We start from the raw sequence: 24,893 nt of genomic DNA on the forward strand, positions 1-24,893 counted from the left end.
CAGTTGAAAATCAACCAATCACTAACTGACCAAGTAAGAAAAATTGTAAGACCATATTAATAGATGCAGAAAAGCATTTGAAGAAGTACAACACCCTTTCCTATTAAAAACTCTTAGAACACCAAGAAGGGAACTTTCTCAGCATAATAAAGAACATCTATGACAAACCTACAGTAACCATCATACTTAAGGGTAAAAGACCAAACACTTCTACCCTAAGATCACAAACAAGGCACAGATGCCCACTCTCACATTTCTTTTGTTTCCCCCACTCTCACATTTCTATTCCACATCGCATTGGAGGTCCCAGCCACTATAATAAAGAAAAGGAAATTAGTTAAAGTAACCCAGATTAGAAAAACAGGGAAGAAGTAAAACAATCTTTATTCTCAGAAGACATTACTATCTATATAGAAAATCTTATCAAATCTATAAAAATAGTACTACAGAACAAATGAATTTAGCAAATTCTCTGGAAAGAATATCAATGTAATAAAATCAATCATATTTCTATATTGGCAAGGAATAATTGGAAAGGAACATTTATTATTTATATAATTTATCATGGTATCAAAAAGGATGAAATACTGAAGTATAAATTCGATAAAAGCTTTGCAAGACCTGTACACTGAAAACTATAAAACTGTTCAGAGAGGCTAAGGAAGACTTTAATAAATGAATATGTTGCAATCCTAATCAAAATTCGAGCAGGGTATTTATAGAAACTGGCAGCTTAATTCTAAAATTCATATGGAAATGCAAAATGCCTGAAATGGTCAAAACAATTCTGAAAACAAAGAACAAAGCTGAAGAACTATATACATGATAAAATAAGACAACTAGTTCCAGACAAGTATAGCATCACTATACCATAAAGGCCATCACTTTTTCCCATGTATTTTATCTTTGTAAAATATAAAATATTGCACATGTACCCTTTGACAATTGCTTCATCTTGTTCCCTCCCTTCCTCTTTTCCCAGAGGTAATCACAGTGACTTTGGTAACCTCCTTTGCAGACCTTCTTTGTACATCTATGTACATATATATGTAGCCTTAAAAAATTAGAGCACCATTTATGTTGCAATATTATGAAGGAATACATGGGAATAAGAGAAGCTTAAATTCAAGACAACTGTTACATAGGAGCAGGAGCAGAGGCAAAATCAGGGTAAGGGTGTGGGACAATGGGAAGGATAAGGATGCTATTAGAAAGGGATCCATCTAGGAAGCATCAAATCACTCTGTAATATTTTATTTCCCAAACTGGATGGTAGGAAACAGGTATTCTTATTTATAAACATCACATTATTTTGTATTTTTTTAAGAAAACATAAGTTAAAATGAATATATCATACAGCAATTTGGTTTGTTTACAATATAGAGATCTATCCATTTTTACTATATATAAATGTTTCTCCCTTTCAATACTGCAGATTATTCAAAATATGACAAGAAAACAGTCTATTTAGCCATTGATGGACATTTAGATTGTTTACATTTTATACACCAGAAGCAGTGTTGCTGTATGCTTCTTGTGCTATAGAAGCCCTCCTCTGTACATGTGAAGGTGTTCTGTCCCAGGACAGAATTGCTGGAGCACATAGCATGTGCATTTTCAATTTTTTACATTAATAAATAATAACAAAATGTCTCTCAGCTGGCCATATCAATCTATGTTCCTACCACTAGTAGAACAAAGAACCTGTTTTTCCATAACCTCAACAACACTGGATAACATTCGTCTTTATTAATTTTGCTACTTTAAATAACATGAAAATACCATCTTATCATTTTAATTCACAATTCCCTGATTATCGTTGGGCACTTTTATACCATTAATATTTTATTTTCTATAAGCTGCCTATTTGTACTGCTTACCAATTTTTAAAGTTGAGGCTGTCTTTGTCTTAATATTTCATAGTTCTTAAACATGGTTACTATTTTTTTTTTTTTTTTTGCTACTTAACACTGCAAATAATTGTCCTCAGTTCCAAAGGCCATAATGTCTTTTAATTCAGATCATAGTACCTTCAGTTGTATAACGCTAGACATTTTCACTTGTCATGTTTCCATATTTTAGCCTTAATTTTTAATCTTAATAAGGTCTTTGCTACCCTGTAGTCATAAACATAATCTCTCATTTTTTTCTTAAAAAAATTTTATACTAAGCTTTTTTTAACCTCATGTTTGAATTTTATTTTTTTGAATGGTATGACAGAGAATTTAAATTAACTTTTATCCACTAGGTAGCCAATTGTCCCAACACAATTTATTTAATATGCCATCCTTTTTTCCCCCACAATACTTTGAGATGACATTTAGGAGAGACTAAATTTAATTCCATACTTGGTCTGCTTCTGGACTCCCAGTTCAGTCCTACTGATTTTTTCTATATATATCCCTATACCTCTGTCAATCTGTTTCCTGTTTTAATTATGATAATACTATGAGGTATCAGGATAGCTTTTAGATAAGTCCAACTCTCTGCTCTGTTTCAAAATGTCTTGGCTATCTATGGTTGTACACTTGTTCCTCCATATAAACTTAAGAATCAACTTGATAAATGCCAGGAGTAGTGTGGGGAATGGGATTATGATGATTTGCAGATGAACTGTAAAATACTTGTCACAAGGTTTATGCTATTTTTCTTGTCAACTAAAACAACTTTATTGTTGTTTCCTCCCTACATGTGCCTTCTAATTGGTTTAGAATTAATTATGCTAATTTACGTACAGTAGCAAATATGGGTGAAAGAAAACAGAACATTTTAAATCAACATTGAGGAGAATATGAATCCAGAGATAATCTCTTTACATCTACTACTTCCCCCAAAATAAGGCCTATCCAGTAGGACTCTGTGTATGTATTAAAGAAAACTTAGTAAATTTTGGGTTAGTGGACTTCATACCAGTTAAAAAAATAGCATGGTTTTAATACAAATTATGAGAAAAGTCTAAGAATTTTCGAAACATTTTTCCTACTTTCAGGTTTATAAAAGTAAACTTACTGGTATCAACCAGACATATTATAAACAATCTCAAAATTTCACATCTGCTTCTCCTTATCCTTGTTTTGTTGAAGACACAAATATTAAAAATTATATTTCTCTGAAAATTTTTATAATTGACCTTTCTAGCATAACAATTAAACACACCTGAGAAGTATATGATTAAAAGGATTACTTGAGTATATTTGGGTAAAGAGTTTCAAGATTTTTCAAAACCATGTCAATTTATTTTCTATGATTTCAAATTATAACAGTCAAATAAAGTGGAACAGTAATATCACAATTTTCAACACACACATTAATATAACTTACACACCCAGGCATGCAGAAGATATACTGAGTATGCAATGGCATTGAAGCATATTTGTTACTATTATTAGGCATACTAATAGCATAGTGATTGTTTTGCAAACAGGGAAGTTTACAAAATTATTTAAGGGTAAAAAATATGATGTCAAGGATTTGCTTTAAAATACTATAGGAAAGGGGCACCTGGCTGGCTCAGTCAGAGGAGGATATGACTCTTGATGTTGGAGTCATGATTTCAAGCCCCATGTTGGGTGTAGAGATAGCTTAAAATAAATAAATAAATAAACAAACAAACAAACAAACAAACTTTAAAAATTCTTTAAATAAAAACTAAAATACTACAAAAAGGAAAAAGAAAGATGAGTGAAATAGATGAAGGGCAAAAACAATGTAATTATTGGAGCCAGGTATCAGGTTTATGAGGGCTTTTCACCATGTTCATTCTACATTTATAAATACTTCAAAAGTTCAAAGTTTTTTTTAATGAAAACTGTATGTTAATGTTGGAGAAAAGATGTAATCTTACTAATCTTAACATCACAGTGTGTTTCTCCGGAAGAGAAAAATTAAGTACTTTTAGTCTAAGATCATCTCAAAATTAAAATCAGTTTGGACTCTGAATTTTTAAAGTTTCATAATAAAAGACCCAACTGTGCACTTAGTAACAGCAAAAACATCTCTGTAATCAACTACAAAACCAAAAATTAACTCTGATTTCTTTTCTGCTTTAATCTGTAATATTCTATTCCATCTGAAGCTCTATCAAGTGTACAAAATGTTCCAAGATTACAAAACAAAGTGTGTCTTCCTCTCAAAGGCAAGCTACTGCTGGTGTGCAACCAATAGCATCAGCCTTCTGTGGATAAAAATAGCCTTCAAACACCGCATGCACCAAAGACCAAAGACCCAGGGAAAGTCAGGCAGAACAAAGCTGTTACCAGGGAGGAATTCGGCCAGCCGAGAGCTTGCCCTTCTGCCCTTCACACAAGAGTCTGTTTGCAACTGAGACTGGGTTCTTGATTCCTATAAAATAAAATTGGCAGAAAATGGAGTCAGAAAAATGCCTTCAAGTTTTCCCACTCAGTTTTGTGGTGTTTCAATAAAACAACTTTAAAATATCTTAGAAAACTCTTATATACATACTAATGAAAACCCTCAATTATCATGAACAATAAGGATAAAATCAACAAACATATGAATACCTAGTAGATGCAAGAAAAGAATATAAAACATACATTCTCAGTTTTGTCATGTGCTACAGCAGCAAAGACTGAATTTGAAATATATACTTAAATTAGGTTTCTTGTTAGTAGATTTCAGAATAGAATAAAAAAAGTAATGAAAGTGTGACATCTACTACCAAAAATTGAATTTCCTCTAAAGCATAAACATGATTACAAACATAGAAGGAGGAATTAATGGCCAAAAATTTTAAATCTCACCTACAGGAGAGATAGAATAGAGAGAATATCCTACAAATTGGGTAAGAGTGGGGAAAAGAGGTCAAGTATATACAGGTTGGTAACCTAAAATATGGTTCAGATTGTTTCCAGAACAGAAAACAGAATGTGAAGAAAAGTGAGAAGAGGATGTATATATGGAAGGGATGATAGGACAGCAAGTGTTAGTGTGAAAAACGGTGCCATGATGACAATGACAAATATGACAATGTGATGATGACCGAAGATAGTGATAGTAACTCAGTATCTAATATATGCCAGGCTCACTGCCAAACCCTTAAATGTATCAGGTTATTTCATTGATCTCTCAACTCTATCATATAAGTATACTTATGAAACCTGATTACTGAGGAAATATTTGCACAGAGGGTTAAGTTACCCACCCAAGATCACAGTGTTAAGATTTTAACAGAAGCAGCTAATGCCAGAGACCATACCCTTAACCACTAATCAATGGATGCCTCTCAGGATATCATTAATGCCAAAAAAAATTAAAAAATCAGTAGTGGGATATAAAGAGACTATTAAAACTCAAATTAAAGTCACTATATTGCCTCAAAACAAAATCATTTAGCTAAACAACAAAAACATGTGCTAGCTCTTAAACTATATCTCTGCACAGGTGCCTGGGTGGCTCAGTCAGTTAAGCGTCCAGCTCTTGATTTCAGCTCAGATCATGATCTCATGGTTCTTAAGTTTGAGCCCAGCATCAGGCTCTGTGCTGACAGCATGGAGCCTGCTTGGGATTCTCTTTCCCCCCCTCTCTCTGTCCCTCCCTGACTCATGCCTGCTCTGTCTCTCAAAATTAAATAAACATTAAAAAAAATTTTTTACATCTCTGTATATGATGATTCAATATTGTAAACACTTTAATAATTGTCAAATCAAGTTATAAATTCAAATCAACAAATTCTCCATCAAAATTTCAAAAGGATTTCTATGATGTATGACAAGCTGACTCTTAAACTCATCAGGAAGAGAACACTTTGGGAAAAAATGAAGAGATATTTACCCTACAAGATACCATTTCTTACTAAAATCTATTCTTAATTAAGAGAGTGTGATTTGGGTACAAACAGACAAATACATTAATTGAATAGAATAAAGCTACCATTCAGACACAGACACACATGCATTTGGACATTTAATCCATGACACAGACAGTAGTTCAAATGAGTATGAAAAGATAGACTCTATGTGAGAGGTAGAAAGAACACAGAGTGATGGGAGTCAGACTGTTTTATAACTGTACTGGCTATCAATCTATTACTTCTCAGCTACAGATTCTCCCTTCATTGCCTGACCTGTGGAAATAGATATGAACCCTTTAAATGTGTTCCCTTTGCCAGCTGGCACACCGGTAACTTTATCAGTAGAGGGCACTGGAGACATACTGCAGAAGGAACAGTGCCTTATTAGCCAGGCTTGCAGAATGTCAGTTCTTCTTCACTATTTGGCCCACATGGTATTCCCCAGTGCTAAGGGCCCGCAGAGTGCAGCTTTCTCCAGCATTTGGCCACCACATGTTCTCCCCAGCTCCTGATTCAAACTACAACAGCATAGCTGACAGCCCCAGAAAGAATAGGACTGTGCCCAGCTCAAGTCACACACCTTCTCAGCCTCACAAGCACAAACAGCAAAGTGTCCTATGGGGAACACTGCCTCGTGAGCCAAAAGCCCAATCTTTATCCTGTGCAACAGAGGTTCAGTTCCCATAGTTTCCTGACCCCTGTGTATCTGCCCACCAGCTTGAGCTCACATGTGCCCCACAGGATTGTTCCTGGTCTCACAGTGACTGTGGCCTGGGTAACCCAACAACTACTCTGCCCCACAGTGAGCCGCAACCATACCTTCTTTACTGATGTCTGAATCTCCTTTCAAGTCTATCCTTACTTGGGTATTCTCCCTCTGCCCTAGAACACATTTTGAGTTTTCATTCCATCTTTATATAGTTACTCTCCTATCACTGTTTAATCATCCTTTATATTAAACTTCTCCTATTTTGTCTACTGTGTGGTTTGTCTCCTAGTTAGACCCAGACTGATACAGCAACCTTGGACAAATTACTAAACCTCTTTTGTATTTCAGTTTCCTTGTCTGTGAAATGGGGATAAAAGTAGTGACGTCAAAAGGTAATTTTGAGAACTAAGTGACTAAGTATACATAAGCTACTGGAGAACAATGCATAGTATGCAACAATCACCCAATAAATGGTAGTTGTTATTGTTATTATTATTCAACAAATTGTATAGGGACAATTTGTTGGTTATTTCTTAAAGAAGTAAATGAAAAATAAATTATAAATGTATTAGAAGAAAATATAGATTAACTGTACTTATAATTATAAGGGAAACCTTAAGAAATGCAAAACACAAGCCACAAAAGAACAAGTAAAACCTTGACAAATAAAAATTTTTAATTCCAATATAATAAAACACATTATAAATAAAGTTAAAAGGCAAACCACAAGAGATATGGAACAGTCAGTTCACAAAGAAACGCTAATGGCTTTTAATATATGAAATTTCATTAAATCCCAATAAAGTATCATAATAAAAGAAATTAAAATTAAAATTAATTGATATACCCTTTCTTACCTACCACACGAATCAGAAAGGATATAGAAGATTGGAAGAAGTGAATAACCAAATTGACCTAGTTGACACATACAGAACACACACCTAACAACTACAAAATACATACTCTTCTAAAGTTCACATGGAACAGGGCTCCTGGGTAGCTCAGTCGGTTAAGCATCTGACTCTTGGTTTTGGCTCAGGTCATGATCTCACAGTTTGTGAGTTCAAGCCCTGCATTGGGCTCTACGCTAATAGCACAGGGCTTACTTGGGATTCTCTCTCTGCCCCTACCCACTCTCTTTCTCTCTTTCAAAATAAATAAATAAACTTTATTAAAAAATAAAGTTCACGTGGAGTGTTTATCAAAACACACCATAAACTGGGCCATAGAGCAAGTCTCAAAACGTTTCAAGGGACTGGAATCATACAGAAGATGTTCTCTGGCCACAGTGAAATTAAACTAGAAATCAAAAAGAAAACTAATAAAGTCTTTAGGCAAATACATTTGACAACTCATATGAAAAAAACAAATTCCTTGAAAACACACACAAGAAAAAGAAAATATAATCTTATAACTATTAAAGAAATTGAATCCCATTTTTTAAAACTTTCTTCAAAGAAAACTCCACTAATTTAGAATAACTAATAAATTCTCAGAAGAAATCATTCCAATCATGCATAAACTCTATCAAAGGGAGTGAAAAAAAAAATCTTCAATTCATTTTATGAGGCTAGCCATAACATGATTCTAAAACCTTAAAATATTATTACAAGAAAGGAAAATTGAAACCAATTTGTACATATACATGAACATAGATTTCAAAATATTAAACATCAACAACTTGAATCCAGCAGAATATAAAAAGATAAAAACACGACAAAGATTTTATGCCATGAAGGGAATATTCAAAAATCAATCACAAATTTCATCATATTTAACAATATAAGGGGGAAAAACCTTCATCTCAATAGATACAGAAAAGCCCTTAATGATAATTTTCAATATCCATTTATAATAAAAACTATTGGGAAACTAAGATTAAAAAGGAACTTCTTCAATCTGATAAAGAGTATCTATAACAATCCAAAAGCTAGCAGAGCACACAGAATTATCTTGATCTCTAAGATCAAGAATCAAACAAGGATATACATTATCACCACTTATATTCAGCATTGCACTGGATGTCACAGCCAGTATAATAATGTAAGAAAAAAATAAAAAGTTTACATATATATTGGAAAGAAAAAAGCAAAATTACATGAGTCATAGGTAATTATGTATATAAAATTACATGGGAACTTATTTTTTCAAACTTTTTCAAATTAATAAGTGAATTTATCAAGGACAGTGAATTCAAAGCCAATATACAAAACTCAATTGTATTTCTAAATACAATAAAACAATTAGATATCAATATTTAAATATACGTACTTTATAATAGCGTCAAAAAACTAAGTATCTAGAATAAACCTAATAAAATATATACGTGGAATTTATACTGAAAATAAAACATTGCTGAGAAAAAATGAGCAATATTTATGTAAAAATACATATTTTATGTTTGTGGGATGGAATACTCAATACTGTTAAGACATCAGTTCTCCACAAATGTTCCATACTTTCAATGCAATACCAATCAAAATTCCAGCAAGGTTTTATTGTGGACGTTGACAAGTTGATTTAAAATTTTTACGAAAATGGAGTGCCTGGGTGGCTCAGTAGGTTAAGTGTTCGACTTCAGCTCAGGTCACAATCCCGAGGTCTGTGAGACCGAGCCCCGCATTAGGCTCTGAGCTGACAGCTCAGAGCCAAGAGCCTGTTTCAGATTCTGTGTCTCCCTCTCTCTCTGCCCCTCCCCTGCTCACACTCTGTGTCTCCCTCTCTCTCAAAATAATAAATAAACATTAAATCTTTTTTTTTAATTTTTATGAAAATGGCCAAAGACCTACAATAGCCAATATAATCTTTAAACAAATAAAAAAAAGAAAAAAAGGAAGTTGGAAGTCTCATACTACCAGATATGAAGAATATATAAATATATTACCAGATATAAAGAATATAAAGCTACAGTAATCAAGACAGTATGGCACTGGCAATAAATAGGACAATAGAATAGATCAAGGGTACAGAAACAAGCCATTGCATGCACAGTCAGTCACCTGATTTACCAACACAGCTGTGTGAGGAAAGCACTGTCCTTTCTATTGACAATGGCAATGAACCATTTGGATATCCGTAAGTAGAAAAAAATTAATGTCAGCTCCTATTTCACATACACTAAAATTAATCTGAGCTTGATAAGAGAGCTAAACGTGAAGAGTAAAAAACAACAGAACTAATGAGGATGCATAGCAGGCTCAGTTGGTGAAGCACGCAACTCTTAATCTCGGAGTCATGAGTTCAAGCCCCACCTTGGGGTGTAGAGCTCACTTAAAAAAAAAAAAAAATAGAACAAAGAAAACAACGGAGATGATCTTCAGAACTTTGGGTAGACAAAGATTTCTTAAATAAAATATTTTTTTAAATAACCATAAAAGATTAGTAACGTAAACATTAGAATTTAAAACTTCAGTTCATCAAACGATAGCATTTAAAGAGTGAAAAGGTGATCCACAGACTGGGAAGAGATATTCATAATACAGGCATCAGACAAAGGATGTGTATCTAAAATATATAAAATACTTGAACAAATCAATAAAAAGAGATAATCCAATACAAAATATGCAAAAGACATTTGAACACACACTATGCAACAAGAATATCTAAAAGGCCAGTAAGTATATCAAAAGGTTCTCAGTATTGTTAGTCACCAGGGAAATTCAAATCAAAACAATAATGTCATTGCACCGATATCAAAACAGATGAAATTTAAAAATAATAGCAATACTAAATGTTGGCCTGGGTGTAGAGTAACCAAAATGCTCATACACTGCTGGCGGGAGTAGAAACTGTAAAAACTACTTTGGAAAACTGTCTAACAGTAACTATTAAAGCAAAGTATATTATGCACCTAAACTTATTTACTCCAAATCTTAGGGTAATACCCAAGAGAATTAAGTACACATGTCTAGCAAAAGGCATGTACAAGAATATTCATTGGAGCTTTATTCTTTACAGTTGAAATTATCACAGGAAGGAGAATAAGTTATTATATATTCACGCAATAAAATACTACTAAGTAATAAAAAGAAAAAATTACTATGACACAAAACATGGGTTAATCTCATAGGCATAGTGTTAAGCAAAATAAAAAACAAAAACAAAAACAAAAAAAAACAAAAAATAGACACAAAGGTGTATGAGTCATTATGTAAATTTTAGTAAGAGGCAAATTAATCTACAGTGCTTAAAGTCACAATTAGGAGAGAAGAGGATAAGGAGGGAAGGTAGGAGCAGAGTATGAGAGGTATGGACAAGAAAAAGGCATAAAGAATCCCTCTGGGATTATAGAAATGTTTTGTATTTTGACATGGAAGTGTTTTACATCTTGATCTGGGTAATGGTTTACATGGCTATGTACATTTAAAAATTCATGCAGCTACAACAAAGGAAACAATCAACAAAACTAAAAGGAAGCCGATGGAATGGAGAAAATATTTGCAAATGACATATCAGATAAAGGGTTACTATCAAAAATCAACAAAGAACTTATCAAACTCCACACCCGTAAAACAACCCAGTGAAGGAATGGGCAGAAGACATGAATAGACATTTTTCCAAAGATGTACGGATGGTAAACAGACACATGAAAAGATACTCAACATCACTCATCATTAGGGAAATACAAATCAAAATCACACTGAGGGATGCCTGGGTGGCTCAGTCGGTTAAGCATCCGACTTGGGCTCAGGTCATGATCTTGCATTTGTGAGTTCAAGCCCTGAGTCGGGCTCTGTGCCGACCACTCGGAGCCTGGAGCCTGCTTCGGATTCTCTGTCTTGCTCTCTCTCTGCCCCTCCCTTGCTCATGCTCTGTCTCTCTCTGTCTCAAAAATAAATGAAACATTAAAAAAAATTTTTAAAAAAAACACACTGAGATACCACCTCACATGGGTCAGAGTGGCTAAAAGTAACAACTCAGGAAACAACAGATGTTGGCAAGGACATGGAGAAAGGGAAACTCTCTTGCACTGTTGATGGGAATGCAAACTGGTACAGCCACTCTGGAAAACAGTGTTCCTCAAAAAATTAAAAATAGAACTACCCTATGACTCAGAAATTACACTACTAGGAATTTATCCAAAGGATATAAAAATGCTGACTCGAAGGGGCACATGCACCCCAATGTTTCCTTCCCTATGAAAAAAAAAAAAAAAAAAAACTTCAAGGCAACCTGGCTATACGCATATGTGACATTCCTCATGACCTTGTATCATGAGATCACTTAATCAGACTGCATGTTTGTGTGTTACCATATATGGGAGACAAAGAAGTAGATAATACATAAAAAACTATGCCACGTGGCGTTGAGAGTTCAGTTCTTCAGGTACAAACCCAACTGAGCCATGCCGGCACTGATAAAGTTGCTTCCTGGAAAGAAAAGCCTCGGTGTCGTGACTCTCTATGCGAGAATCCTGCTACAGCAGCGCTAATAGCCAAATCATGGAAAGAACCCATATGTCCATCAACTGATGAATGGATTAAAAAGATGTTGTGTATATATATGTATATATACATACACACACACACACACACACACACACACACACACACAATGGAATACTACTGATTGATGAAAAAGAATGAGCTCTTGCCACTGCAACAACGTGGATGGAACTGGAGGGTATTATGCTAAGTGAAATAAGTCAGAGAAAGACAGGTATCATATGATTTCACTCATATGTGGAATTTGAGAAACTTAACAGAAGACCACAGGGGCAGGGAAGGGAAAATAAGTTACAAACAGAGGGAGGCACAATCACAGAGACTTTTAAATACAGAAAACAAACTGAGTGTTGATGGGGTTGAGGGGATGAGGAGGTGGGGGGATGGGTGATGGGCATTGAGGAGGGCACTTGCTGGGATGAGCACTGGGTGTTGTATGTAAGTGACGAATCACAGGAATCTACTCCTGAAGCCAAAACTAAACTGTATGTTAGCTAACTTGACAATAATTTTTAATTCACTCATTCATTCATGCAGCTTTCTAATTAAAATCTGTGCATTTCATGTATATTTCGCTTTAATAAAAGAACTGCAAAATATTAGATATATCTTATATGTACTGATGTGGGAAAAAATCTGAGACATCCTGTATAAGAAAAAAATACATACAATGTACATATACACACATATACATATATTTTTTAAAAAACACATGTGCAAAACTATGTTTTTATTACATAAAAATATAGATAAATGCACTGTATTTTACTGGTTAAGCCCCCCATGGAGAGAGGGATTTTAAAGAAAGATTTGGAAGATCAATGGTAAATTTTATTTGTATCATTTGAATTTTCTAACAAGAAATATATTATTTGTGTACTTCAAAAATTATAAAATTAATAGAACATGCTAACTCACATGTTACATGTCTATAATCTCAAGGGAATGAAGGAGAATGATCAAACTCTAACAAAAAGTTGAACATAAGCTGTCACTGTTTTCTTTAAAACTATTCACACCTAAGATTTTCATGTTTTAAATTAAGGAAAAGAAGACAATTTATTTTCAACACTATTCCTAGCAAGAATGGTAGAAAACACTGGATTAACTAAGTCTTTAGGAGGCATCAAATCTTAATATTCATAGTTCTTTAAAGAATAGAGATAATGTGTTATAATGTCCACATACCACTCAATGCTCCAACAGCTCCAAAATTTAAGGATTTTCCATCCATTATGCTGGCATCACATTCAATTTCACCCAAGAGATTTAGATTAGATCCCATTCCTGCATTTGTAAATGGAGAATCCTAAGAGATAAAAACAAAAATCAAAATATCATTAGTTTGTGGGGTTTTTTTAGTTTTTTATCTATTTTTTTGAGTAATCTCTACTCCCAGGGTGGGGCTCAAACTCATGACCCTGAGTTGTAGATACTCCTCCGATTGAGGCAGCCAGATGCCCCTAAAATATAGTTATTCTTAAATAAAATTTAATGTCAGTCCTTTATAAACTGTTCCAAAAACTAGAAAGGGAAAGACTACTTCCCAACTCATTGTACAATACCAGTACTACCCTGATTCCAAAACAAAACAAAGACATCAATGAGGAAAGAAAACTACAGGTGAATATATCTTGAGAATATGGACACAGTATCCTCAAGAAGATAGTAGCAAACCAAATGTAGCAAAACATAAAGAAGTCTTATACACCATGAATAAGAGGGATCCCAGAAAAGTAAATTTGGTTTAATATGTGAAACTTAATGTGATACACCATGTTAATAAAGAAAGGAAAAAAAAAAAAAAAACAGGATCATACCAATAAACATAGAAAAAGCATTTGATAAAATCCAATACCCTTTCATGAGAAAAGCACTCGACTAGAAACAGAATGGAACTTCCTTAACATGATAAAGGGCATCTACAAAAAGTCCAGAGTTAACATCATAACTAATGGTGAAAAACTGAATATTTTTTAAAAAACACATGTGCAAACCTATGCTTTTATTATATAAAAATATAGATAAATACACCGTGTTTTGCTGGTTAAGCCCCCCAAGGAGAGAGGGATGAGAAGGAAAGATTTGGAAGATCAATGGTAAATTTTATTTATATGATTTGAATTTTCTAACAAAAAATTATTTGTGTATTCCCTAAAGATCAGGAATAATATAGCAAAGTTCACTCTTGTCAATTCTATTTAACATTATACTGGATATTCTGGACAAAACAATTAGGTAAAAGAAAGAAATAATGAGTGTCTAAATTGGAAAAGAAAAAGTAAAATTACCTCTTAGTTGAAGATAATAAAAAGTCCTAAGGACTTGACTAAAAACTATTAGGACTGATAAGTTCAACAGGATTTCAAGATACAAGATTAAGGTACAAAAATCAATCATATTTCTACACATTAGCAATGAACAATATGAAGATGAAATTCAGAAAATAATTCCACTTACAATAACATCAAAAAGAATAAAATACTTAGGAAGAAATTCAACAAAATAAGTATAAGATTTATATACTGAAAACTAAAAAACATGTTGAGAAAAAATTAAAGAAGACCTAAATAAATGGAAAGGCAGCCATGTTCATAGGTCAGAAGGCTTAATAGCTTTAAGAGCAATATTCTCCAAAACTGATCTGCTTCAACACATTCCCCTATCAAATCCTAGCTGCCTTTTTTCAGGCAGAAATTGACAAACTAATCCTAAACTTCATAGGGAACTGCAAGTGATACAGAACCACCAAAACCACTTTGAAAAGAAAAAACAAAATTGGAGGGCTCACACTTCTAGGTTTTTTTTTAACTTACTACACAAATACAGCAATCAAGAGGTATACAGCAATATAGGGGTAATATAGGGGTGCCTGGCTGGCTTAGTCAGTGCAGCATGTGACTCTCCATCTTGGGGTCGTGAGTTTGAGCCACACATTGGACATGGAACCTACTTAAAAAAAAAAAGACGATGTGATATAAGCATGTAGCTAAGGACAGACATATAGATCAATGTAATAGGATGGACAGAAGCCTCACAGGGCCTGGGTGGCTCAATCGGTTAAGTGTCCAGCTTCGGCTCAGGTCATGATCTCACAGTTTATGGGTTCAAGCCCCGCATCAGGCTCTGTGCTGACCCCTTGATCAGAGCCTGGAGCCTGCTTCAGATTCTGTGTCTCCTTCTCTCTCTGCCCCTCCCCCGCTCACGCTTTGTCTCACTCTGTTTCTCAAAAATAAACAAAAGTAAAAAAAAAATTTTTTTTTAATTAAAAAAAAAAAAAAAAGGAAGACTCACATTTATGGTCAATTCAACAAGGATGCCAGAAAAATGAAATAAAGAAAAGATAGTCTTCTATAAGTGGAGCTAGGACAACTGGATATTCAATTCAAGAGAGGAAAGTTTGATGCTATCTCACACCATATACAACTTAACTCCAAGTAAAACAAAGACCTAAATGTAAAGATTAAAACTATAAAACCACTCAAAGAAAACACTGGAGCAAATGTTTACGGTCTCAGATTAGACAGTGGTTTCCTAGATGATACTAAAAGCAAAAGCAACCAAAGAAAAAACTAGATAAGTTGGACTTCTTCAAAATTAAAAACTTTTGGGTTTCAAAGTACACAATAGGGGCACCTGGATGGCTAAGTCGGTTGAACATCCGTCTCCTGATTTCAACTCAGGTCATGATCCCAGGGCTGTGGGATCAAGCCCCGCATCAGGCTCCACACTGAGCATGCAGCCTGCTTAGGAGTGTGTGTGTCTCTCTCTCTCTTTTTCTCTGTCTCCACCTCCCCCACCCTAAGGCCCTCTCCCCTACTCTCTCTTTTTAAAAATAAATCTTTAAAGTACACAATAAAAAAAGTAGAAAAAACTCACAGAATTGGTGGGGGGGGATGCAAATCATTTACCCTTAAGAGATTTGTATCCAGGATATATAAAAACTTCCCACAACTCTAAAATAAAAACACAATTTTAAAATGGGAAAAGGACATGAATGAACATTTCTCCAAAGAATATACATAAATGGCCAAGAAGCACATGAAAAAATGCTCAACATCAAGGAAAGGCAAATCAAAACCACATAAAATACTACTTCGTACCCAGAATTCCACTTACAATAACATCAAAAAGAATCACAAAGACAGATGTGCTGGCAAGGATATGAAGAAATTAGAACCCTTATACACTGCTGGTGGGAATGTACAATGGTAATGCCACTTTGGAAAACATCTGGAAGCCCCTCAAAAACTTAAACATAAAATTACCATTTGACCCAACAATTCCACTTCTAGGTATATACCCAAGAGAAATGAATTGTCTACACAAAACTTGAGCCCAAATATTCTTAACAGCTTATTCAATACTCATACTCCAGCATTTTTGCAAACTCAAATATCCACCAACTGATAAAGTGGATAAGTAAAACATGGTATATCTATACAATGGAGTATTAATCAGCAATAAAAAGTAATGAAATACTGATAGATGGCAAAATGTAGATAAACCTAAAAAACAATGCTAAGTGAAAGAAGCCAGTCACAAATGATCATATATTGGATGATCCAATTTATATGAAATGTCCAGAATAAGCAAATCCAAAAAGAAGATCAGTGGTTGCCAGGGGTTAGGAAAGGGGAAATGGGGGGTGACAGCTAATAGATCCTGCATTTCTTTTGGGGGTGATTCAGATGAACTAAAATTAGGGTGATGGCTGCAGAACTTTATGAATATACTAAAAACCAGTGAATTGTATACTATAAAATGGTGAATTCTTTGGTATATGAATTACATCTTTAAAAAGATATCATAAAGAAAAAAAAAATAAAAGCTTACATCAACAGGCTACATAGAACATAAAAGCCTGGAATCAGAAGCCAGTCATGTATTTGAAATCTAAAAGAAAAATACTGCTTTATTTTTCTAATACTGTGAATACAGTTTTTAAAAATATATACCATTAGTCTTGTTATGTCAAGACAATATCATAATATCCCACCACAGAATATGGGAACAAAATCTAACAATAAAAAAAATCTTACAATTAAAAAAAAAATCATGGGGACAAAGTCCCAAAAGATTTCATTAAAAAAAAAAAAAAGAAAGAAAAGAAAAGAAAAGAAAAAAAGACCCAGGGGTGGAAAGATTAGGATGACACTCCTGAGAGTCACTGCATAAATGAAAGGCCTACTCCAAAATAACTAAAGGCCATAAAAATGAACAATTCTACCTCACATTCTAGAAAATTAACTCTGTTCTAAGGTAAGACCAATACTATCTAAGAAATCAGGGCAAATCTGGATCAATCCATAGATCACCAAAAGACTCAAGTCATCTACAAATGTCCCCAGTTTCCTGTATTTCTGCAAGATCCGAGAAAAACTGACCAAAACATTAAACCTTCCTAGTATGTACCTACAACTAGAGCAAAGGGGTCAGGGATTGAAGAAAAGGGCTTTTGTCCTAATGCAGTTAGATAATCTAATTGTCCACAGAATATTAATAGTAAGATCACAGGATGGAAAATAACAAAAAGGTTATATAATTAAATAGATATGAGTAAGTAGATAATAAATGCTTTGAGCGCCCAAAAAGAAATGGCCTACAGCAGGCTTCCTGAAGGACATTAAACAAAAGTAAAAACTAGCCAGGAAGGTAGAAAATGACAGTTGGTAAAAATGATGTGAGCAACATGTAGGCAATGGGAAAGTGTCAGAGCCACAGAAGAAACATTCAGGAAAAACGGTTTACTGGAGCCAAATATGAAGATAGAGCTATGCTACTCATCAGAATCTGAACCTGACTGAAAAACACTGAGAAGCCAGTCAAGCTTTCTGTATAAGAGAAAGTCAAGGTTAGCATATTGGTCAAGGAAACTAATTGACATTCACATGTTGTATGAAAAGGAAGGGGAGAAGACTAGAATCAGAGAGACTAAACGAGGGGCTATTTTACAACATAGGCTTGAAATACTAACTACGTGGCATGGAAATCATAGAAATGGGAACACAAAAAAAAAGGGGGGTGGGGATCAGAACTTTGAAACTTGAGAGAGAAATTAAACCACGAATAAGAAAAGGCATTTTATAAGATGTTGGAAAGAGTATGCATAATTAGGCATAATGCTTCTGAATAAGGTTTTCCAACTTAATATTTCTAGCTAAATCGGTTCATAACTAAATCTTGGGAAAGAGAACACAACCAAAGAAAGATTATGGTTTAAAACAGATGAAGTCTGAATTCTTGCCTTAGATTATTTCATATTTTGAGAACCGAACAAAGAGATTATAAGTAAATTACCACATTACAAAGGTTTTGTTTTGTTTTGTTTTACTTCACATAACCTCCTTTGCCTACTCATGTATATCTTCAAAGTGTGAAAAAGGAACTGAAATGTGAGGAAAATGTGAAGCATCTACCCATATGCAGTAATTCCCAAAATACACACACAAGGTTGCACCAATGTACACACTATTTCAACAATCTTTGAAATGGAATATATCAGCTAATCAGCTCTGCCAATTTTTTCACAAACTGAACAAAGTTATTCTCTTTTTTTTTTTTTTTAATTCTTGTTAGTTAACCTCTTGGTTTCAGTACAATTCAGTGACTCATCACTTACACATAACACCCACTGCTCATCACAACACAAAGTTATTCTGAAAATGACTACTGCATGATGATTTAAATTGACATTTTAAAAATATATAAGAAAAGGTAAAGAAAATTAAAGGATATCTTAGAAACATTTTTTTCAAAAATATTTATCCTACTTTGAAATATATTTATAACTTCAAAAGTATGTCCACTGAACTTCTGCTTCTGATTTTGAAGTCATAATAGGGATTATACTGATCTTCCTAACTAGAAAAATCAGGCAAAATATATAGCAAATGGAGCTCAATCAACAGCCAGCACAGGACTGTGATCCTGAAAGAAGAGATGCTAATCAGATATCTCAACTTAATTCCCAGAAATATTTTCCAGGCTATAGCACAGGGAAGAGAAACCCTAAAGAGAGTGAGGAGACAAAGTTATGAGTGCAAAGAGGCCAAGAAGGTTAGAATATGCAGTATAGGTTACAAAGAGGAAAGAGCTACAAAGAGAGAGGTCTAAAGATACAGAGTCTTTAAATAAGTATTAGTCTGCATATATATGTTAGGAAACTACCAAGGCCAAAGAAAAAAGCTCTGGAAAACAGTAAGCTGAACAATTTCTGGAGCTCACACAGAAGCAAGAATAGGTCATGTTCCCATCAGCCAGCGTGAGGCTATCAGGGAAAGTCTCAGAAGGTAATGCCTCAAAAGTTAGACCAGATTAGTCTTAGAAAGGTTACTGTAGACCTACACTAACAAAGTTTTAAAGCAAAGCCTCAAAAAGAAATCCAAATGATTTCAACGAACAAGTATGCCCCAAAGAAGTTCCACAATAGCCGATTCCCAAAGATACAAAATTCACAATATTTAGTATAAAATCAAAGATGACCACACATGTAAATAAGCAGAAAACTATGGTTCATATCCAGAAGAAAGTATCAAATAATGAAGAGAGACCCAGAAATGACACAGATAATAGAATTAGCAAACAATTCCAAAGGTAGCTAACAATGTTAAAATAGTTCTGATAAACATAATCTATATATTCAAGTAGGAATAGAAAAACATGAGGGTAAAAAGAAAGGAAGCTATAAAGAAAATAAATAAATTGAACTTCTAAGATGGAAAATATAATAATCTAAGGTAAAAAACCCTTTGGAACAGAAAAACTGTTTACAGTAGGTAAAAATGAATAAAATCTTAAGTACAGACTTTAGTTAGCAATAATAATGTGTCAATATAGGTTCATTAATTGTGAAAAATACACCATACTAAAGTAGATGTTAGTAATAGGGGAAATCAGGTGTTGGGTATATGGGAATTCTCTGTACTACCTTCTGAATTTTTCTGTAAATCTAAAACTGTTCTAAAATTAAAAGTTTCTTTTAAAAAATTGGCGCCTGGGTGGCGCAGTCGGTTAAGCGTCCGACTTCAGCCAGGTCACGATCTCGCGGTCCGTGAGTTCGAGCCCCGCGTCAGGCTCTGGGCTGATGGCTCAGAGCCTGGAGCCTGTTTCCGATTCTGTGTCTCCCTCTCTCTCTGCCCCTCCCCCGTTCATGCTCTGTCTCTGTCCAAAAATAAATAAACGTTGAAAAAAAAAAAAAAATTTAAAAATCAACCCACAGCTTGGGAGAAATTTTTACAAAACATAAAAATAAAGTCCTTGTATACAGATTATAAAAAAAAAAAAAAAAATCCAAGCAACTCAGTAAGACAAACCATCCAAAATTTTTAATGGGCAAATAATTTTATGTACAGATTGCAAATAACATGAAAATAATGAAATTAGTAATATTAACATCATTAGTCATTAGGAAATGCACATTAAAACCATAAGATGCCACTACATAACCTGTATAAATTTTTTAAAAAGTAAAATAAAATAAAATAATAAAATGGCTAAAATTAAGCAGACAATAGCGGGGTACCTGGGTGGCTCAGTCAGTTAAGTATCGACTTCAGCTCAGGTCATCATCTCACAGCTTGTGAGCTGGAGCCCCACATCAGGCTCTGTGCTGACAGCTCAGAGCCTGGAGCCTCTTTCTGATGAAGGAATCTCAAAAGCATCATGCTAAGTGAAAGAAGCCATTCACAAAAGGCCACATATCATATGACTGTATTTAATCCAAACTCTAGAAAAGGCAAAATGATAAAAAGCAGATAATGGTTGCCAGAGGTCAATGAAAAGGAGGGGATAGGCAAACAGGCATTAAAAGGGAATTTTGGGGGTGCCTGGGTGGCTCAGTTGGTTGAGCATCCAACTCTGGACTTTGGCTCAGGTCTTGATCTCAAGGTTCATGGGATCGAGCCCCACATCAGGTTCTGTGCTGGTGGTGTAGAACCTGCTTGGGATTCTCTCTCTCCCTCTCTCTCTGCCCCTCTCCCTCACACTCTCTCTCTCAAAATAAACAAACTTTAAAAAGAGAGAAAAAGAATTTTAGAGGTGATGAAAATGTTATATACAACTGCAATGGTGATTACATGATTGTATATATTTGTCATAAAATCAAACTGTACACTTTAAATTGGTGACTTTTGTTGTATATAAATTACCCTTCAATAAAACTGACAAAAAAAGAAGTGTATCTCTCATTTGATATAAACTGATCACCCTATATACTAATTTTCCCCTTATAAAAAATATACATTAAGTTTTTTAAATGGTCATTTTTTTTACTTTCTGACCTGAATCAGTTTGTTCAACTAGAAAGCATTATGCCAAATCAGTAGCAAGCAATCCTTTTAAAATTTGTCAGAAATTTTGTTACTCTCATGTTCAAAAACCTATAATGGTTTCCCATAATACTCAGAATAAAATCTAAAGTCTTAATTTCCAAGATGTACAAGACCCTACATAATCTGGCCCCTCCCTCCTCACACATACTATTTATAAGCCGCATTGACCTCCTTGTAATTCCATGAGCACACAGAGAACATTCCCACCTTAGGGATTTTACATTTGTTCATTCATTCCTTTGAAATGCTGAGTTTAGTGAGTCACTCTAATAGGAGAAAAAGTCAATAAATAAAGATTGTGTGTTTGTGCAGAAACATACACATATACACATATATAAATAGCTGATGGTCCATGGGGATAAAGTGTTATAAAGAATAGGTTGAGTAAGAAGAGATAATGGGATAATTTTCCCTCTAACCAAAAACTCCCTTCCCCAACATCTTTGCATGGCTTTCTCCTCCATTTCATTCAGATCTCTACTCAAATGACATCTGTGGGCACTCTGCTTACTGAGTTATTAGCATTTCTCCAAACTTCCCCAACCATTTTTTTTCGCTTACTATCTTATTGTTCTTTATGGCACTTTTTACTACTTGACATTATATGTACTTTCTGTTTGTCTAATTCTCTTCATAGACTGTTAAGCCCGGTAAGTATAGTAATTTGTCTTTTTAGATATTGTATTCAGATGTCTAACGTAATGCTTGGCACTTAGTAGCTACTTGATAAATATTTGCAGAATGAATGAATAGGAGTTAATTACAACCAGATATAAATAGAATGATTGTGAACTGTAACCCCTTAAGCTGATACTTATTGATTCTTACAGGTTACCCTTATAGAGAAATACCAGAAAAATGTAACAGAGTATTAAGAATTCAATCTTTTCAGGGCACCTGGGTGGCTAAGTCAGTTAAGCATCCAACTATTGATTTTGGCTCAGGTCATGATCACACAAGGTTTCGTGAGTTCAAGCCCCACAGCAGGCTCTGCGCGCTGACTGTGCTGAGACTGCTTGGGATTCCCTCTCTCTCCCCCCCTCTCTCTCTGCCCCACGCCCACTTACACTCTGACTCTTTCTCAAAATAAATAAGGAAACTTAAAAAAAAAAAAAAGAATTCAACTGTTTCACAATTAAAACAAGAGAAATGAAATAAATTCAAGCAATAGCATTTTCAGCTTCTAAAAGATGAAATTTTAAAAGCAAAATATTTTTTCAAGTTTATTTTGAGAAAGAAGGAGTGGGGGAGGGGCAGAAAGAGAGGGAGACACAGAATCCCAAGCAGGCTCCATGCTGTCAGCACAAAGCCCAATGTGGGGCTCAATCCCACAACTGCGAAATTATGACCCAAGCTGATATCAAGTGTCAGGCACTTAACCAACTGAGCCACCCACGCTCCCCAAAAGCAAAATATTTTTTAAGTTTATTCATGACTTTCAGAGGAGACAAAGTTTTACAAAATAAGATCCCTCTGACTGTGTAACCCAGCAAAGAGAGAGCAGGAAAGCCAAAAATGCAAGTCAGGAGCTACACCCCCATCAGGACATGTAAACCCTTTCCTATTAGTAAAATTTGCAAACACCGAGCCAAGGCAAAGATCTGCAAAGCATTACTCTTTCGCTACAAACCACAACCTGTATTACCCATTTAACATCCTTTGCTGAAAGCATAAAATAAGAACTATTTGCAAGGCTATAGAGTATACTGTACCTCTGGGGATCTATTATGAGACCTCTATTATCAGCTCTTACAGATGCAAACAATTTAGCTTTCAAATGTTGTACAAAAACTAGACTGGCACAATATAAAATCATTTTTATATAAAATGATTTATGTTTGTCCAATTTCTAATCTCTCTTTAAGAAGTTAGACATTTACAGGAAATTACTGGTATGTTAGTATTCATACCCTGTTATTCAAGTACAAATCAACAAACACACCATTAGATGAATAAAATACAGTAGAATGAAATTATGTGATAATACGGTTTCTTATTCACATGAAGTATGCTAAGATATCAAAATTATTTTAATCACTACCTTCATTAGCATGCAGGTTAGCTTTATTAATCTAAAGCTGATGAGAAAGGGGAAAAATAAACAGGTTCTGAAACAAACTAGCTGTTGAATCTCTTTTAAATAGAGTAATAAAAACAGGATGTACACTCCATGTTGTTATAGCCTTTCTCAAACTAACCCTGATAAAACCTGTGTATACATATCCTACCTGACACTATCCTAAGAATTACAAATTATCTAGTATTTTATCATCAATCATCATTATTTACAGGATGAATAGAGACCAATGAAAATGTATTTACCAAAAAATCATTTGGGGATATTTTGTTGGTTTGTTTGCTTAGCAGCTAATGAAACTCGAACTCTCAAGAATGGGATTACTGAAGGACTTCCAGTTTAGATACCTCTGTGGTAGCATAGGTTAAGTTTCATTCATTCAACAAATATTTATTGGACATCTATGTGCCAGGCAAATCTTTTCTGTAAAGAGTCAGATATATTATACAGCTCAGGCTTTGTGGGCCACACAGGCAATTCTACAACTACTCAACTCTGCCTTTCTAGCATGAAAGTAGCCAGAGAAAATACAAAAACAAATAAGCATAGCTTTGTTCCAAAAAAACTTCATTTATAAACACTGAAATTTAAATTTCACAACATTTTCTGGTGTCATGAAATATTATTCTTCTCTTGACCTTTTTTTCCAACCATTTAAGAAAGTAAAAACCATATTTAGCTTGCAGACTGTTCAAAACCAAGCAGCAGTCCAGATTTGGCTTTCAGGTCATAGTTTGTAAATCCATAATGTAAACCATGTGGATATAGCAAAACAGAAAAATATCCTTGCCCACACGGAGCCTCCGTTCTAGATAAGAGAGACAGACAATAAAAAACTAAATAAATTAGATGGCATATTAGATAGCAGTAAATATGATGGAGAAAAATGAAACAGGGCAGGAGATAGGGCATGGTCAGAGGGCTATAATGGGGAGACAACACTACAGCGGTAGTTACAATTTATTTTTCAAGTGTTTATTTTGACATAATTCCAGATTTGCAATAGTAGTACAGTATCTAGAACATATTAAGAACTCCAACTTTCAATTATAACCAAAATATAACCCAATTAAAAAATGGCCAAAGGACTTGAATAGACTTCAATAGGCATTTCTCTGAAGAAGATACACAAATGGTCAACAGGCACGTGAAAAGATGTTCAACATCAGTAATTATTAAAGAAATAAAAATAATAACCACTATGATGTACCATCTCACACCTATGAGATGGCCATACTCACAAAGACAAAAAATAGCAAGTGCTGGCAAGAATGTAAAGAAATTGTAACCCTCATACACTGCTGTTGGTAATATAAAATGGTTCAGCTGCTGTGGAAACAGTTTGATGGTTCCACAAAAAGTTAAACACAAGAGATAGTATCGTCTAGCAATTCGGTACTCAGACAAATGCGTGTAACAAGAATGTTCACAGCAACACTCTTCACAAATGGGAAAAAGTAGTAACAACTTAGATCTGCCTGTCAATAGATGAAGGGATAAATAAACTGTGGCATATACATGA

At 34.3% G+C, this 24,893-nt stretch overlaps 1 protein-coding gene across 13 annotated transcripts in view; it reads right to left on the minus strand.

The window, feature by feature from the left end:
• Positions 1-24,893, minus strand: part of TASP1 (taspase 1) — a 297,506-nt gene that overhangs the window by 243,080 nt on the left and 29,533 nt on the right. For all 13 annotated transcript variants that reach the window (XR_006703341.1, XR_006703342.1, XM_045445328.1 and 10 more), the window contains 2 exons: positions 13,151-13,271; positions 4,257-4,341 (listed from right to left, as the gene is read on the minus strand). Coding sequence is in view for 11 of the 13 variants with exons in the window: in XM_045445328.1 (XP_045301284.1) it covers positions 4,257-4,341; positions 13,151-13,271 (206 nt within the window). In the remaining 2 variants the exon portion in view is untranslated. The remainder of the gene's footprint in view (positions 1-4,256; positions 4,342-13,150; positions 13,272-24,893) is intronic.

This window comes from Leopardus geoffroyi, chromosome A3, assembly GCF_018350155.1.
Source record: "Leopardus geoffroyi isolate Oge1 chromosome A3, O.geoffroyi_Oge1_pat1.0, whole genome shotgun sequence".
Classification (NCBI taxonomy): Eukaryota; Metazoa; Chordata; class Mammalia; order Carnivora; family Felidae; genus Leopardus; species Leopardus geoffroyi.